Source organism: Hyaena hyaena, unplaced genomic scaffold (assembly GCF_003009895.1).
Source record: "Hyaena hyaena isolate Hyena2069 unplaced genomic scaffold, ASM300989v1 scaffold_635, whole genome shotgun sequence".
Lineage (NCBI taxonomy): Eukaryota > Metazoa > Chordata > Mammalia > Carnivora > Hyaenidae > Hyaena > Hyaena hyaena.
In genome coordinates, this window is record NW_024081269.1 from 518,608 (window position 1) to 532,674 (window position 14,067).

Here is a 14,067-nt window from a genome sequence, read left to right on the forward strand (position 1 = left end):
AAAGGTGGGAAGATTAGAAACGTCTTCTTTATACAAGAGAGAAACCAGTGGTTTGAATGGAATATACTCTCCCACTCCTATTTCTTGAGAGCATGATTTCTTGCCAATATTCTGTTTGGGGATAGAACGTTGTGATGTGGTAAATATTCCTGTGCTGCTCTGTTTTTGCCCATATTCAATAAATCTCTCTTCTTTTAGGCCAGAGATCAGCAAAACTTTTTTAGTAAAGGGCCAGATAGTTAATAAATAGTTAATATTTTTTATAGACCACATACGGTCTCTGCTCATATTTTTCTTTTTACAATCCTAAAAATGTAAAATCCATTTTTCTGGGCCACACAAAAACAGGCCGATGATCAAGGGTTGACTCGTGCTGTGTTTTCCTTTCGTTTCTTAAGATAAGGTTTATGTGTGTGCGTATGTGTATCTACTGATAGGAGGTTTTGACACAGCACTGTACAGGTCGTTACATGGTGTTTCTTTAGCCAATTTTCTTGAAACTCTCTGTTCAGTAATGGCCTTTTATATTATAAGAACTTTTTCAAGGTGCCTGGGTGGCTCAGTTGGTTAAGTGTCCAACATCGGCTCAGGTTATGATCTCACAGTTTGTGGATTCATGCCCCGCATCAGGCTCTGTGCTGACCGCTCAGAGCCTGGAACCTGCTTAGGATTCTGTGTCTTCTTCTTCTCTCTGCCCCTCCCCCAGTCACACTTGATCTCTCTCTCTCTCTCAATAAATGTTAAAACAAAACAAAACAAAACTTTCTCTGATCATTCAGTAGATGGTAGGGGGTGAAGTTGGAACAATTGAGAACCGTTAGCCTGTTCTCGTGGTTCTCAACCTGGAGTAATTTTTTGCCCACTCAGGGATATTTAGCAATGCCTGGAGATATTTTTAGCCAGAACTCTGGTGGGTAGAGGTCAGCATGCTAGTAAAAATCCTATAGTACACAGGATCCTCCCCGCCCCCAAAGAATTGTCTAGCCTGTGTGCTGATAGTGCCAAGGTTGAAATAAAAGTGATTTATACAGTGGGCTTGGTCTCCATTTCTTGGATACTTTTCTCTTGACTCCATTGTAGCCCCTGACAAGGCTAAAAACATTTTTAGAATTGCAGGGCTCCAGGGGCACCTAGGTGACTCAGTTGGTTAAGGGTCTTACTCTTGATTTTGGCTCAGGTCATGATTTCACAGTTCGTGGGATCAAGCCCTGAGTTGGGATTCTCTCTCTCTCTCTCTCTTCCCCGTCCCTGTTTGCATGGGTGTGCTCTCTCTCAAAATAAATAAACATAAAAAAAAAGAAAAAGAATTGTAGGAGTGCCTGGCTGGCTCAGTTGGTTAAGCATCTGACTCTTGGTTTTGGCACAGGTCATGGTCTCGCGTTTTGTGAATTCAAGCCCCATATCTGGGCTTTAAGCTGACAATGCAGAGCCTGCTTGAGATTATCTCTCTCCCTCTCTCTGCCCCTCCCCCACTCACTTTGTCTCTCTCAAAATGAATAAATAAACTTAAGAAAAATTAAAAGGAAAAGAATTGCAGCGTTCCAGGGGACTGTTCAGTGTCAGGGTTTGCGTGAAAAACCATGGCTAGTCACAATCCTTCTTAGTTCTGTAAGGGTTCTTAAAATACCTCTCCCCGCCCCCACCCCTGCCTCCCCTGAAAATTTAGGGCAGTTGTCTCCCCAGCGTATCTTCATTATTTGTCTCTACTTTTTCTATCCTGTCATGCTCTTTGAAAACAACAATGGATTAATACTTATTATATACCTTCCGTGGATAATCATTTCATTTTGTTTTTTTATTTTTAAGATTTTATTTTTAAGTAATCTCTACACCCAAATGGGGCTCCAATTTACAACCTCAGGATCAAGAGTCTGCTGCTCTACTGACTGAGCCAAGCAGGTGCCCCAATAATCATTTTAATGACCCAGTCCCTGGTCATTGCTCTGGTGGGAGCATCTCCTGGGACTGATTTTCTAATCCCTGAGGGAGCAGTACATTTATTTCATCGCTAGATGACATAAACAGTGGGATTAGAGGGTGGGGGAGTGCAGAAAGCATCAACCGTTTCAGCTTGATGATTATCCTGTGAGTATACAAATAGGCATCTGGTGAGTCCAGAGTTTTAGTCATAAGTGTGACTCTCAAAGTGTGATTATCATGGGTTATGAAAGTTGGTTACCCAAGGGTTCTAGGGCGAAGGGGAGGACATCACTTGTTATAATGCCTGCTTTGTGCCCTGGACTTGTTTTATCTCATTTAATCTTCACAAAAATGCCCAGGGAGGTAAAGATTATCATAGCTTTGGTTTTTTACATAAGCTGCAGTTCAGTAGGGTTAAGTAATTTGCCAAGGAACATATGGCTGCATTTCTACATGTAGTGTATTTAACTGTAGAGAAATGTAGCTGGATGAGGGACAACACAAAGTGAATTTGCACAGAGGGAAAACAATGTCTCTTTAGTGGAGAAAGAAAGGAGCAAGGGGGGTGGAGTTTGGGTAAGGATGAAATAGAAAGGGATTTTGAATTGAATGGAAAAGGATATCACTCATTGAATTAACTCTTCAGATTGGTTATAATGCTTGGCTCTCTGAACTGTTTTAACTTTGATCCTCTTTGATTGCAGTGAAGTAGTACTTTGAGGTTTTTCTTAATGTCTGCATTTTTTTTTACCCTTATTATAAAATACCAGTTGGAAAACTAAAATAAAGGCAAACATTCTAATCACCACCACCCGGATGGCTGTTTTCATTTCAAACTGGAGAAAACATAGGTTCCACAGTGTTATTTGTTATATACATTGTACCACGTTATGAAATTTATGCAAATTTATACATAATACAAAGTATGACTATAGAATTGAAACTCATAAACAACAAAATAAAAATTTTACTAACAGCTTCTTAAGCAACAATTTTGACAAAGATACATGCTTCTTTTAGAGAGATTGTAAATTTGTAAAACTTGATGGAAATCTCTTCTGGTCTCACTCTCCAATCCAATTTAAGCCATGCATTTCTTAAAAGCCCTGTGTCCTGGCTTGCCCAAAGCCTGTATGCACTTGATTGAGAGCCACGTTGGCCACTGCTTGTTAGTTCTGAGTGTTTGAATTATTTCTAATAATTCACTCTCAAAGGACCAGCATTTGCTGCCATCTAAGATGGCTATACTATAAGGCTCTAAATATCTGCCAGTGAGGAAGTTCTGAGTAAAAGTGGCATCATTAAAAAGAGTGTCCTCAGGGGGCGCCTGCGTGGCTCAGTCGGTATGATCTCACGGTTTGTGAGTTCGAGCCCCGAGTCGGGCTCTGTGCTGACAGCTAGCTCAGAGCCTGGAGCCTGCTTCAGATTCTGTGTCTCCCTCTCTCTCTGACCCTCCCCTGCTCATGCTGTCTCTCTCTCTCTCTCTCTCTCTCAAAAATAAATAAAACATTTAAAAAAGTGTCCTCAATAATCTGAAGTATTTTTTTTCAAACAGCCTTAAAAAGCCTTTTGATACCTCATGATTTTGACTGATGTAACTATCCTTTTTATTTCCTTTGAGAAATAGAAAGAGAGAGAATCTTTAGGAGGCTTCATGCCCAGTGTAGAACCTGATGTGAAGCTCAATCTCACAACCATGAGACCTATGCTGAAGTGGAGTTAGATTTAACCATATCTTTAATTTTTTTTTAATGTGTGTTTATTTTTGAGAGAGAAACAAAGCTCATGTGGGGAAGGGGCAGAGAGAATCCAAAGCAAGCTCTAGGCTCTGAGCTGTCAGCACAGAGCCAGATGTGGGACTTGATCTCACAAACCATGAGATTTTGACCAGAATCGAAGTCAGGATTAACCTACTGAGCCACTCAGGCGCCTTGAAATGTAACTATATCTCTAAGTTAGCATGATCACTGCCTTGGATGTGCTGTAAAGATAATGGGATGAAGAGGTTTATCAACTTTGGTATATATAAGTAGTTTGAAACTAAATGGAAGTGCTTAGTATTCATGTATTTCTACTTAATAAATAGAAATTTTATTACTGGTAGTGCCTCAGGACAGGGTTCATTAGGCTATTTTATTATATATTTACTCAAGAGGGTAATTGAAGACTCCAGAAAGTGTGGGTGAAATCCAGACTGACAGGAAGCATCTATTATGTGATTTCAAACAATTCTCCATCTCAGATGCATTTACTTGGCTTCTTGGCTCTGTGGAAGTTTAATTTGGGGTTAGAAACAACCTCATTTTACTTTCTCAAAATGTTTCCTTAACTTAATATCCCAGATTTAAACTTTGAGAAGAACAGTTCAGTCTCCCGGTATGGAGCCTCTCAAGTTGAAGATATGGGGAATATAATTTTAGCAATGATTTCAGAGCCTTATAGTAAGTATTGCTGTTTTAACAGTTCCAGACCTAGAATTTGAGCCTGCCGTTTTTTCTTCATGTGTACTTTTGAATCTCTTGTCATAGCTTTGTCTCCCTAATAGCTAAAATGATGACTTCTGTGTTCTCATTTTTAGATCACAGGTTTTCAGATCCAGAGAGAGTAAATTACAAATTTGAAAGTGGCACTTGGTAAGTACTATAGTGGTATTCAGTTTGAGCCTTTTGATTTGTTTTATTCATATTGTGATATTTATCTCCTCTTGTGTTTTGGTAACTTCACTAAAACTTTTGGCTATCCAGTTTTTAAAAATATTATGTTATTTATAAAAGAAAGTTGTATCTTAAAGGGAGGTTGGATGTTGGTATTAAACTTAGGTGAAATATTTGTATCCTTAGTCATTATGACCCTTAGGTGTTGTGTCTGTGACTCTTGTTTTAGCCACTCAGAACTATTCATCGTCTCACAGGAGAACTTCCAAAGGAAAACTCACAGGCTTTAAAAGAGTTCACAAAATTTTTACTGAGATAATTTTAAATATGTTCTATCAAGTTCTACTTTTTTTTAAATTTATTTTTTAAATTTACATCCAAGTTAGTTATATAGTGCAATAATGATTTCAAGAGTAAATTCCGTAATGCCCCTTACCCATTCAGCCCATCTCCTCTCCCACAACCTCTCCAGCAACCCTCTGTTTGTTCTCCATATTTAAGAGTCTCTTCTGTTTTGTCCCCCTCCCTGTTTTTATATTTTTTGCTTCCCTTCTCTTATGTTCATCTGTTCTGTGTCTTAAAGTCCTTGTATGAGTGAAGAACTACGATATTTGTCTTTCTCTGACTAATTTCACTTAGCATAATACTCTCCAGTTCCATCCACGTAGTTGCAAATGGCAGATTTCATTCTTTTTGATTGCCGAGTTAATGCTCCATTGTGTGTGTGTGTGTGTGTGTGTGTGTGTGTGTGTGTGTGTGTGTGTATACACCACATCTTCTTTATCCATTTCTCCATTGATGGACATTTGGGCTCTTTCCATACTTTGGCTATTGTCAATAGCACTGCTATAAACATTGGGGTGCATGTACCCCTTCAAAACAGCACACCTGTATCCCTTGGATAAATACCTAGTAGTGCAATTGCTGGGTCGGAGGGCAATTCTATTTTTATCAACTTCTAATTTAAAGCAAAGGAAATAACTGGCAAGAAGTATGAAGTGGTGGTATCTCATTGTGATGACAGAGCTGTTTGTAAATCACTGCAGTGAATCCCTGAGATTGCCTGCTGCCTGAAGTGAACAAAAACTTTGGACATCTTTGCCCCATAGAGAAATTTTGAGGCCTAGTTAGTTGGGGAGAAAGTGAGTTATTTGGAAAGTGTCCTAAGACTACTGGAAATGTGAATATGGGAGGAATAGCACATCAAACGGTGTTAAAATATATAATAGGTGATTTGCAAATGACTCATTAAGGTGTGGGAACTCCCATGCATTTCCATAAACATTCTGATGGCTCCCCTGTTAGATAGGGGAGATCTTTTAATGGCAGTGTTCTGACTACATGCACATATTCCTGATGTGGGCTAATTGTCAGCTTTATGCAGATCTTAACTTTTGCCATCCAACTGGATTTAAGCTCCACTGGTATACTGGCCAGATCTGAGAATAAATTTAAATGTATTCTTCTTGGTTCTAGGAACTTACTGGCTATCAGGGTATGGGCAGAACTTCACTTTCTGTGACTTGATCCTGGGTCCTTTCAAGTTTATGGCAAGCACGCAGCAACCCCACCGATAGATGATTTGCTGAGTGATCTAGCCATGTGGGACCTGCGTAGGCACTTTCCTTTCCATAGTGAAACACCTAAAGAATACTTTGTGCCCAGATAATTTTTGAGGTTCTGAAATAAACCAGGCAGTATTACAGGTCTGTCTGAACACCAAATAATACCTTATGTGTAACTAGGAAAATGGTAGGAGGGAATAGGTTAGACTCCCTAGTGCTAATTATGCAACCTGAAGTTTTGCTTGACCCACAGCAGCAAGATGGAACTTATCGATGACAACACCATAGTCCGGGCTCGAGGTTTACCATGGCAGTCTTCAGATCAAGACATTGCAAGATTCTTCAAAGGACTCAATATTGCCAAGTTGGTCTCCTTTAATCTCTATTTTATATAGTAATCCCAAAGGGATAATGGGTGTCCTATCATTTTTCCTCACTACATTTCCCCCCCACCCACCTGCTGTCTGTCCTTTTCAAAGGGGAGGTGCAGCACTTTGTCTGAATGCCCAGGGTCGAAGGAACGGAGAAGCTCTGGTTAGGTTTGTAAGCGAGGAACACAGAGACCTAGCATTACAGAGGCACAAACATCACATGGGGACCCGGTACATTGAGGTATGTCCTCACAATCTGAGATCCTTGACATTTTGAATAAATATTAATATTGGAAGACTCAGAAACTGTATTTAATTCCCCTTTCTTTTCTTAGGTTTACAAAGCAACAGGTGAAGATTTTCTTAAAATTGCTGGTGGTGAGTGCTTTTTATATAATGTGATTCTTTATAAAGAATCTAAATTTATTTATATACCAGCGTAGATAAATGGAGTCATGAATGGTTTCTATTGCCTAACGAAACATAGAATTGACTTTTTTTTTTTTTTTTTTTTAGTTAGAAGACAGACCCGTAAGGTATCAGTGACTACAATGTATACACTTGCCATAAGGCTTGAGTCAACCAACTGTTGTTAAATAGCCAGTAACAATAGCACCATGCTGGGGAGTCTGGCTGGCTCAGTCAGTAGAGCATGTGACTCTTGATCTTGAGGCTATGAGTTCAAGCCCCATATTGGGTGCAGAGATCACTTAAAAACTAAATCTTTAAAAACAAATAGTATAAAAATGTGAGAGGGTCATGTAAAGTCATGTACAAAGGAAGAGAGTAGTTCTTGAAAGAAATGAAATAGTCTGGAAACCACTTTTAAACAGCCACACCAGAATACCTGGAATTGTTACATATCTTCTTGTGGGTTTTTTTCTCAAGCTTCCTTAACTCGTCAGTGGCCAAGAACATAGTACTTTTCTTGCTCCAATGTGTTTGAGTATGTAGTGTTTTGTTTGCAGTACTGTGGCCAAAAAGAAACAGGAACAGACACTGTCTTTAATTATTGAGTAATTTGTTACTTAAAAACTTAAAGTAATGGATGAAAATGTTAACTATGGTTTGTCTGACAGTTTTTTCTATATGTAAAACTACTTTGTATGTTTCTATTGCTTTGTTCATACAGCTTTATAACTTTCTCTTTTTAGAGGATTATATTTTCCCATGTAACTAAATATTCTTACACGTTAATTACTATACAATATTATATACCACACATTATTTTAAAAACACCCCTGTGGGCATTTAAAGCTTATTTCCAATTTTTCACACTAAGTGTCTTGCAATGAGTACTTTTGTGTCTCTGTATGTGCCACTCATTAGGATCCCTCTCTAAAATTAGGATAGCTGAATCAAAGAATGTAGGTAGACCTTTAATAGGCTTTTGAAAATCTATTGCCAAATATATACTAGGTGTCTCACTTAAATATAGAGAACATTTGTATCACTGCATTATATAGCCCTAATTAAAATCCTTGCAACTGTTGAACTTGTAGTAAAAACTTCCTGTTTGCAATTTGCTGGTATATTTCTGTTCTGGGACTTATTTCTTTAGATAAATGAAGGCTTCCAAATTCAGAGCTTCAAGTTTAATAGTGCTTCCAAAATCCTAAAGCGATTTTTGATATTGGTTGGGGATAAAATACATTTGGAGTTGCTATGGCTCTGAGGTTCCATGATCGCTAACCTTGTAAATTGCAGAAGCAAAGTTAACTACTACATTCATGCCTGGGATCTCATGGCATTTGGGTGGTATGATAGTTTGCTCTTAAAGGAAAATGTTACTGGGGCACCTGGCTGGCTCTGCCAGTAAAGCATGTGACTCTTAATCCAGGGACTGTGAATTAAAGCTCCATGTTGGCAGTAGAGCCAACTCTTAAAAGGTGTTTGGGTGGGGGTGGAGGTGGGGGTACCAGTATATGAGCTTGCATTTGAATGTTTGCTACATGGCAATACGTACAAAATGCTTTATGTCAGGCAGAATGTTAATAAATCTTGAAACTGGCTGCTATGCATGTTCATTATACTCTCCTTAACTTGATTATTTTTGAAACTGTCTTAATAAAAGGTAATCAGGAAAAGAGTAACAAAAGTCACCAAATTGCTTTATGTATAGTAACTTATTTAAATATCATAATTTATGAAGTAGGTAATTTTACCTCCATTTATAGATGAGGACCCTAAAATATAGAGATTAAACTTGACTAAAGTCATAACCTAGTAAATGGCAAAGTCAAGATTGGACCCAGACATTCTAGCTCCTTGACTTGTGCCCTTACCTATCACAATGACTTACTGCCTCTCCATGAGCAGAATACAGTGGTTGGTCCATGATTTAATTGTCTGGCCACCTTCCTAAGTTAAGAGGTGTTTTACAAAAATGGTCGGGGAAAAGTTTCAAATTTGTGGGAAGAGAATTGTGATTCATGGGATGTTGTCATGATTCAGTGGGAGTGTAAGTTTTAATTAAAAACTCGAGACCTTGCCAAGAATTTTACCATTTTAAATTTGGTAAAGTTGATGCCTTAACCATTTCTCCCCATGTTTCCTGGTATGTGTTCCCTAGGTACATCCAATGAGGTAGCCCAATTTCTCTCCAAGGAAAATCAAGTCATTGTCCGCATGCGCGGGCTCCCTTTCACGGCCACAGCTGACGAAGTCGTAGCCTTCTTTGGACAGCATTGTCCCATCACTGGGGGGAAGGAAGGCATTCTTTTCGTTACCTACCCAGATGGTAGGCCAACAGGGGATGCTTTTGTCCTCTTTGCCTGTGAGGAGTATGCACAGAATGCATTGAGGAAGCATAAGGACTTGTTGGGTAAAAGATACATTGAACTCTTCAGGAGCACAGCAGCTGAAGTCCAGCAGGTTGGTTTTAAGAGCATTTTGGTGACTTTGTGTGATATACTATTTATTTCTAAGAACAATCCTACATTTTTTATTGTGCTAAAATAAAACTTGAGAAATATAGAAAGTCTAAGTGCATTTTTAAAAAATTTCATTCCATAATTAAAAGATAGCTACTGATATTTTCAATACACATAGGAAAAATACTATGTGTTTTTATATAATTGGAACACTGCTATAGATATACTCTATATTTAAAACCTATAAATCTTGGGGCATCTAAGTGGCTCAGTTGGTTAAGTGTCCGACTCTGGATTTCAGCTGAGGTCATGATGTTCTGTTTCATGGAATTGAGCCCCCTCTGTCAGTGCAAAGCCTGCTTTGGATTCTCTCTCCCTCTCTCTCTGCCCTTTTCCCACTCACACGTGCGCTCTCCCTCTCTGTCTCAAATAAATAAGCTTTAAAAAAGTCACTTACCAATTAATAAAGAAAGAAAAATACCTATTTTGCAAGCTTACCCATGTCTAGAAAGTTTCATTTTTTAATGTCTCATAAAATTACATAATTTATTTAGAAAGTCTATTGTACATTTAGGAATATAGAGATTTCTAGATAAACATGCTTCTAAAACCCAATTTCTGATTGATTTCTTTAGAACTGGATGGTGTGAGCTTTTAAGGTTTTTAATAGCTAACCAAATGTATTTCCCAAAAGACTTACTCAGTTCCATACTGCTGGTGACAGCATACAGTGTCCTTTTGTCCTGTTATTACCTTCCAGAATCCATAGTTGTTTTTGAGGCACAGATGGGACAATCATTTGCCCAAAATGGTCCAGGCATGAAGCTATCTGCAGGGTTTCAAGCCTTTTGACTATTCTTGATTTACCAGCTGAATGGTCTTTAAGGCTCTGTTTATTTTTCCTTTGTATCTGAGATCATGTAGATAGACTGCCTCCCACGCAGCTCTTCCGACTTCTTCTGCTTGGGTCCCCTACTAGGACAGAGTCACTTTAATGATTCACTTTTTTCTTCTTCACAAGCAATTAGGACACTGACTCTACTATTATTTCTATGAGTTCATAGAATGATTTTATCTAGCTTCTTGCCACAAAGCCCATTGAGTATTGTGGTTTGGAATCATTGCCCGAAGTTGAAAAGAACATTTCACCTGGTAGAATACCAACATGTTTTTATACCTACATAAATGGAGGTGACATTTTGAGCTAGTTCTGCATCCTGATGTATTTGTCTTCTTGAACCCTAATCTATGAACATACTTCTACATTAAACAATTCTTTATCTTGTTGAAAATTATCATCATAAACTCTGAATTTCTAAAATATACTAAATGTATTTGAGGCTTCCCATGTTACATTCATCAGTGCCAAACCAGAGGAGGTGAAAATGAGACTTTAGATCTTTAATTGGAAGAACAGTTTTATGGAAATCTTGGCGTAGAACACACTACTCCAGGGTCTTGGCTACTGCATGTTGATTGGTTTGGGTATAGAGTTATGCTGCCTCTATATAACTTTAATGTGGTTTTGGTTATAGATGAGCCTCCTCTCCAACCCCATCCTACTGACTTATTTAAGAAATGCTGAAGTAATCATATGCTCTGCACTGTCATCTTCTCATTACTCATCCAGTAAAACCTTGGTTTGTGAGCATAATCAGTTTCGGAAACATGCTTGTAATCCAAAGTACTTGTATATCAAACTGAATTTCAAGAACCATTGGCTCAGTTGTGTTCATGTGATGTTTGGCATCATGTGCTACTCATATTGTAAGACATGGCTTGTTTATCAAGTTAAAATTTATTAGAAATTGGGGTGCCTAGGTGGCTCACTCGGTTAAGCATCCAGCTTCCGCCCACATCATGATCTTATGGTCTGTAAGTTCGAGCCCTATGTCCGGCTCTGTGCTGACAGCTCAGAGCCTAGAGCTCCTTCAGATTCTGTGTCTCCCTCTCTCTGCCTCTCCCCTGCTTGTGCTCTGTCTCTCTCTCTCAAAAATAAACATTTAAAAAAAATGTTTGCTTGTCTTGTGGAATACTCGCAAAATAAGTTACTCACAATCCAAGGTTTCACTGTAATTATTTCATTCAATAACTATTTGCTCACCTCCTATTTGGCAGTTATTGGAAGGTGCCTGACCATGTCCTGTCTTGAGTTTGTCCACAACTATATATTTATTTTCATGTTCATCCTATAATGTTTGTGCTATGTCTATATGATTTGTATAATTTTTTTTAAATCTTGCTATCTCTTTAAAGTTTCTTGGGCTGCATTATATTTCTTTATTCCTGTCACCTCTTACTTAGATAGCAACCAGACAGGGTGTGAGTGAGGAAATCAGGACAATTTTTTTGGGAGGGTTTTGATTCTATATTTCCAGGATATTGGATGATGAAGGCTACAGTAGTAAGTTGTTCAGAAAACCTAGGGATGCCACACATTGTTGCACAAGGACCTCCTAGTATTATAAACTAGTAGGCATCTTCTAACCTAAGACAAAAGCAGACCAGAACCTTACAATAAAGTTTTGCCTGGCAGTAATCTTTTCTCTAAATATACCTGACCTCTCATTCATTGTCAAGATAACTGAATTCCATGACTTTAAAGATAGTCAAGGGGCACCTGAGTAGCTCATTTGGTTGAGCATCTGACTTCGACTTAGGTCATCCCGCAGTCAGTGAGTTCAAGCCCTGCACCGGGCTTGCTACTGTCAGTGCGGAACCTGCTACAGATCCTCTGTCCCCCTTTCTCCCTCCCCCTCCCTGTTTGCGTGCATTCTCTTTCTCTCTCTCTAAAAAATAAACATTTTTTCATTTTTTATTTTTTTTTTAATGTTTGTTTTTGAGAGAGAGACCGTGAGTGGGGGAGGGTCAGAGAGAGAGAGGGAGACACAGAATCCAAAGACAGGCTCCAGACTCTGAGCTAGCTGCCAGCACAGAGCTGGTCATGGAGCCCGACCCCACGAACCGTGAGATCATGACCCCAGCCGAAGTCGGACGCCCAACTGCCTGAGCCACCCAGGTGCCCCATAAACAAACATTTAAAAAAAAAAGATAGTCAAGATGTTCTGTCTTGCCACTATCCCAAATTCACATGAAAACTGATTATTTTGATGGTCACCAAATGATTTTTTTCTTTCATTTTTACATTAGCAGTTCTGTTTTAGGCTTTATACATTATTATAAATGTGGCATTATATAGCCCAGAGTCATTAGGTCATTTTCTTGCTTGAGATTAGAGGTAGAATGTGGTAATGGTATTAAGGGGAACACTGTGCCTGGTGAAATTAAATCTAATAGATTGCTACGAAAGTCCACATTTAGCAATACACCCAGAATTTTATAAAAGCAGCATACTTTAAGGGTATTTGTCCTGACACTGTGGTATATCTGTCCAGTAGACAGGTCCTTGATATAAGCGCATTGTATTGTGTGTGGCACATGCCTCAGCAGGCATTTAACAAAAATAGGGATGATGCTTTCCCAGCTGAAAACCAGGCATGTCTTTTCCCATAAGTGCTTCTCAAACTTTAATATGCTTATGAATTACCTGGGGATCTTGTTAAAATGCGGGCTCATATTTACAAGGTCTGGGATGGAGCTGAGGCAATGTATTCATTTCTAACAGGCTCCACAGTGCTGCTGGTGCTGCTCTGCAGACCACGTTGGAGGAGCAAGCCTCTAATTCACTTCTCTTTTGCTTTGAGCACAGGTGCTGAATCGATTCTCTTCGGCCCCTCTTATTCCACTTCCAACCCCTCCCATTATTCCAGTACTACCTCAGCAATTTGTGCCCCCCACAAATGTTAGAGACTGTATACGCCTTCGAGGTCTTCCCTATGCGGCTACAATTGAGGACATCCTGGACTTTCTGGGGGAGTTTTCCACAGACATTCGAACTCACGGGGTTCACATGGTATTAAATCACCAGGTAAGAAAGTAACTTATTGGAAAGCTGATTTACTTATTCTTATGATGAAAGGCTCTCTTCCATTTAAAAAAAAAAAAAGACAAATATTCATCAGCTGTATAGTAAGTCTTTAAGGAAAGATTTAACTGTAAATGCAGGAGATCTTTAAAATGGACTCCAGAAAGAATGCTATCATTAGCCTGGTAATTTAAATTCAGCTCTGATTCCATCACCACTTATATAGATGACATTATTAGCCTCAGGAAGGAGACAAATATATTATTAGTCTAATACAGCATTTTACTGAGCTTTGCTTTTGTAGTGTGAAAGTGATTATAGACCATGTATAAACCAATGAGCCTGTCTGCGTATCAGAGTATTTTATATCTATAGACTGTTTGAAAATGGCTTATTTTATTTTATATATATGACCTCCACTGACATTTAGTAGAGTGCACACTTAGTAAGGATTTGTATCTGTACCACCTGGAACAGTATGTGATCATAACAGGTGCTCAAATGTATGAATGAATTATTGAGAAGCCTCCATCACAATGAAACCAAATTCTCACAGTATACAAGTACAGTTATAAATGTATTAACAGTAGTTCCTGGTTTGGTGTCCCTTGATTTTTGGCTAAATAAAATTAGTCCTATTAGTTGCTGAATAATTTACTAGTATTGTTTGCTAGTATAAGCAGGATACAATTTCTAAAAGCCCATAAACCAAGTAATTCTAATTAAAATTTTGGAACTCTCTATTAAAAGCAAAGTTGA

General features: G+C 38.6%; 1 protein-coding gene across 8 annotated transcripts in view; it reads left to right on the forward strand.

Annotated features, from left to right (window-relative positions):
- Positions 1 to 14,067, forward strand: part of ESRP1 (epithelial splicing regulatory protein 1) — a 68,712-nt gene that overhangs the window by 14,698 nt on the left and 39,947 nt on the right. For all 8 annotated transcript variants that reach the window (XM_039216523.1, XM_039216519.1, XM_039216517.1 and 5 more), the window contains exons 5-11: positions 4,263 to 4,361; positions 4,499 to 4,553; positions 6,393 to 6,503; positions 6,619 to 6,751; positions 6,846 to 6,888; positions 9,083 to 9,384; positions 13,093 to 13,311. In XM_039216523.1, the coding sequence (XP_039072454.1) occupies positions 4,263 to 4,361; positions 4,499 to 4,553; positions 6,393 to 6,503; positions 6,619 to 6,751; positions 6,846 to 6,888; positions 9,083 to 9,384; positions 13,093 to 13,311 (962 nt within the window). The remainder of the gene's footprint in view (positions 1 to 4,262; positions 4,362 to 4,498; positions 4,554 to 6,392; positions 6,504 to 6,618; positions 6,752 to 6,845; positions 6,889 to 9,082; positions 9,385 to 13,092; positions 13,312 to 14,067) is intronic.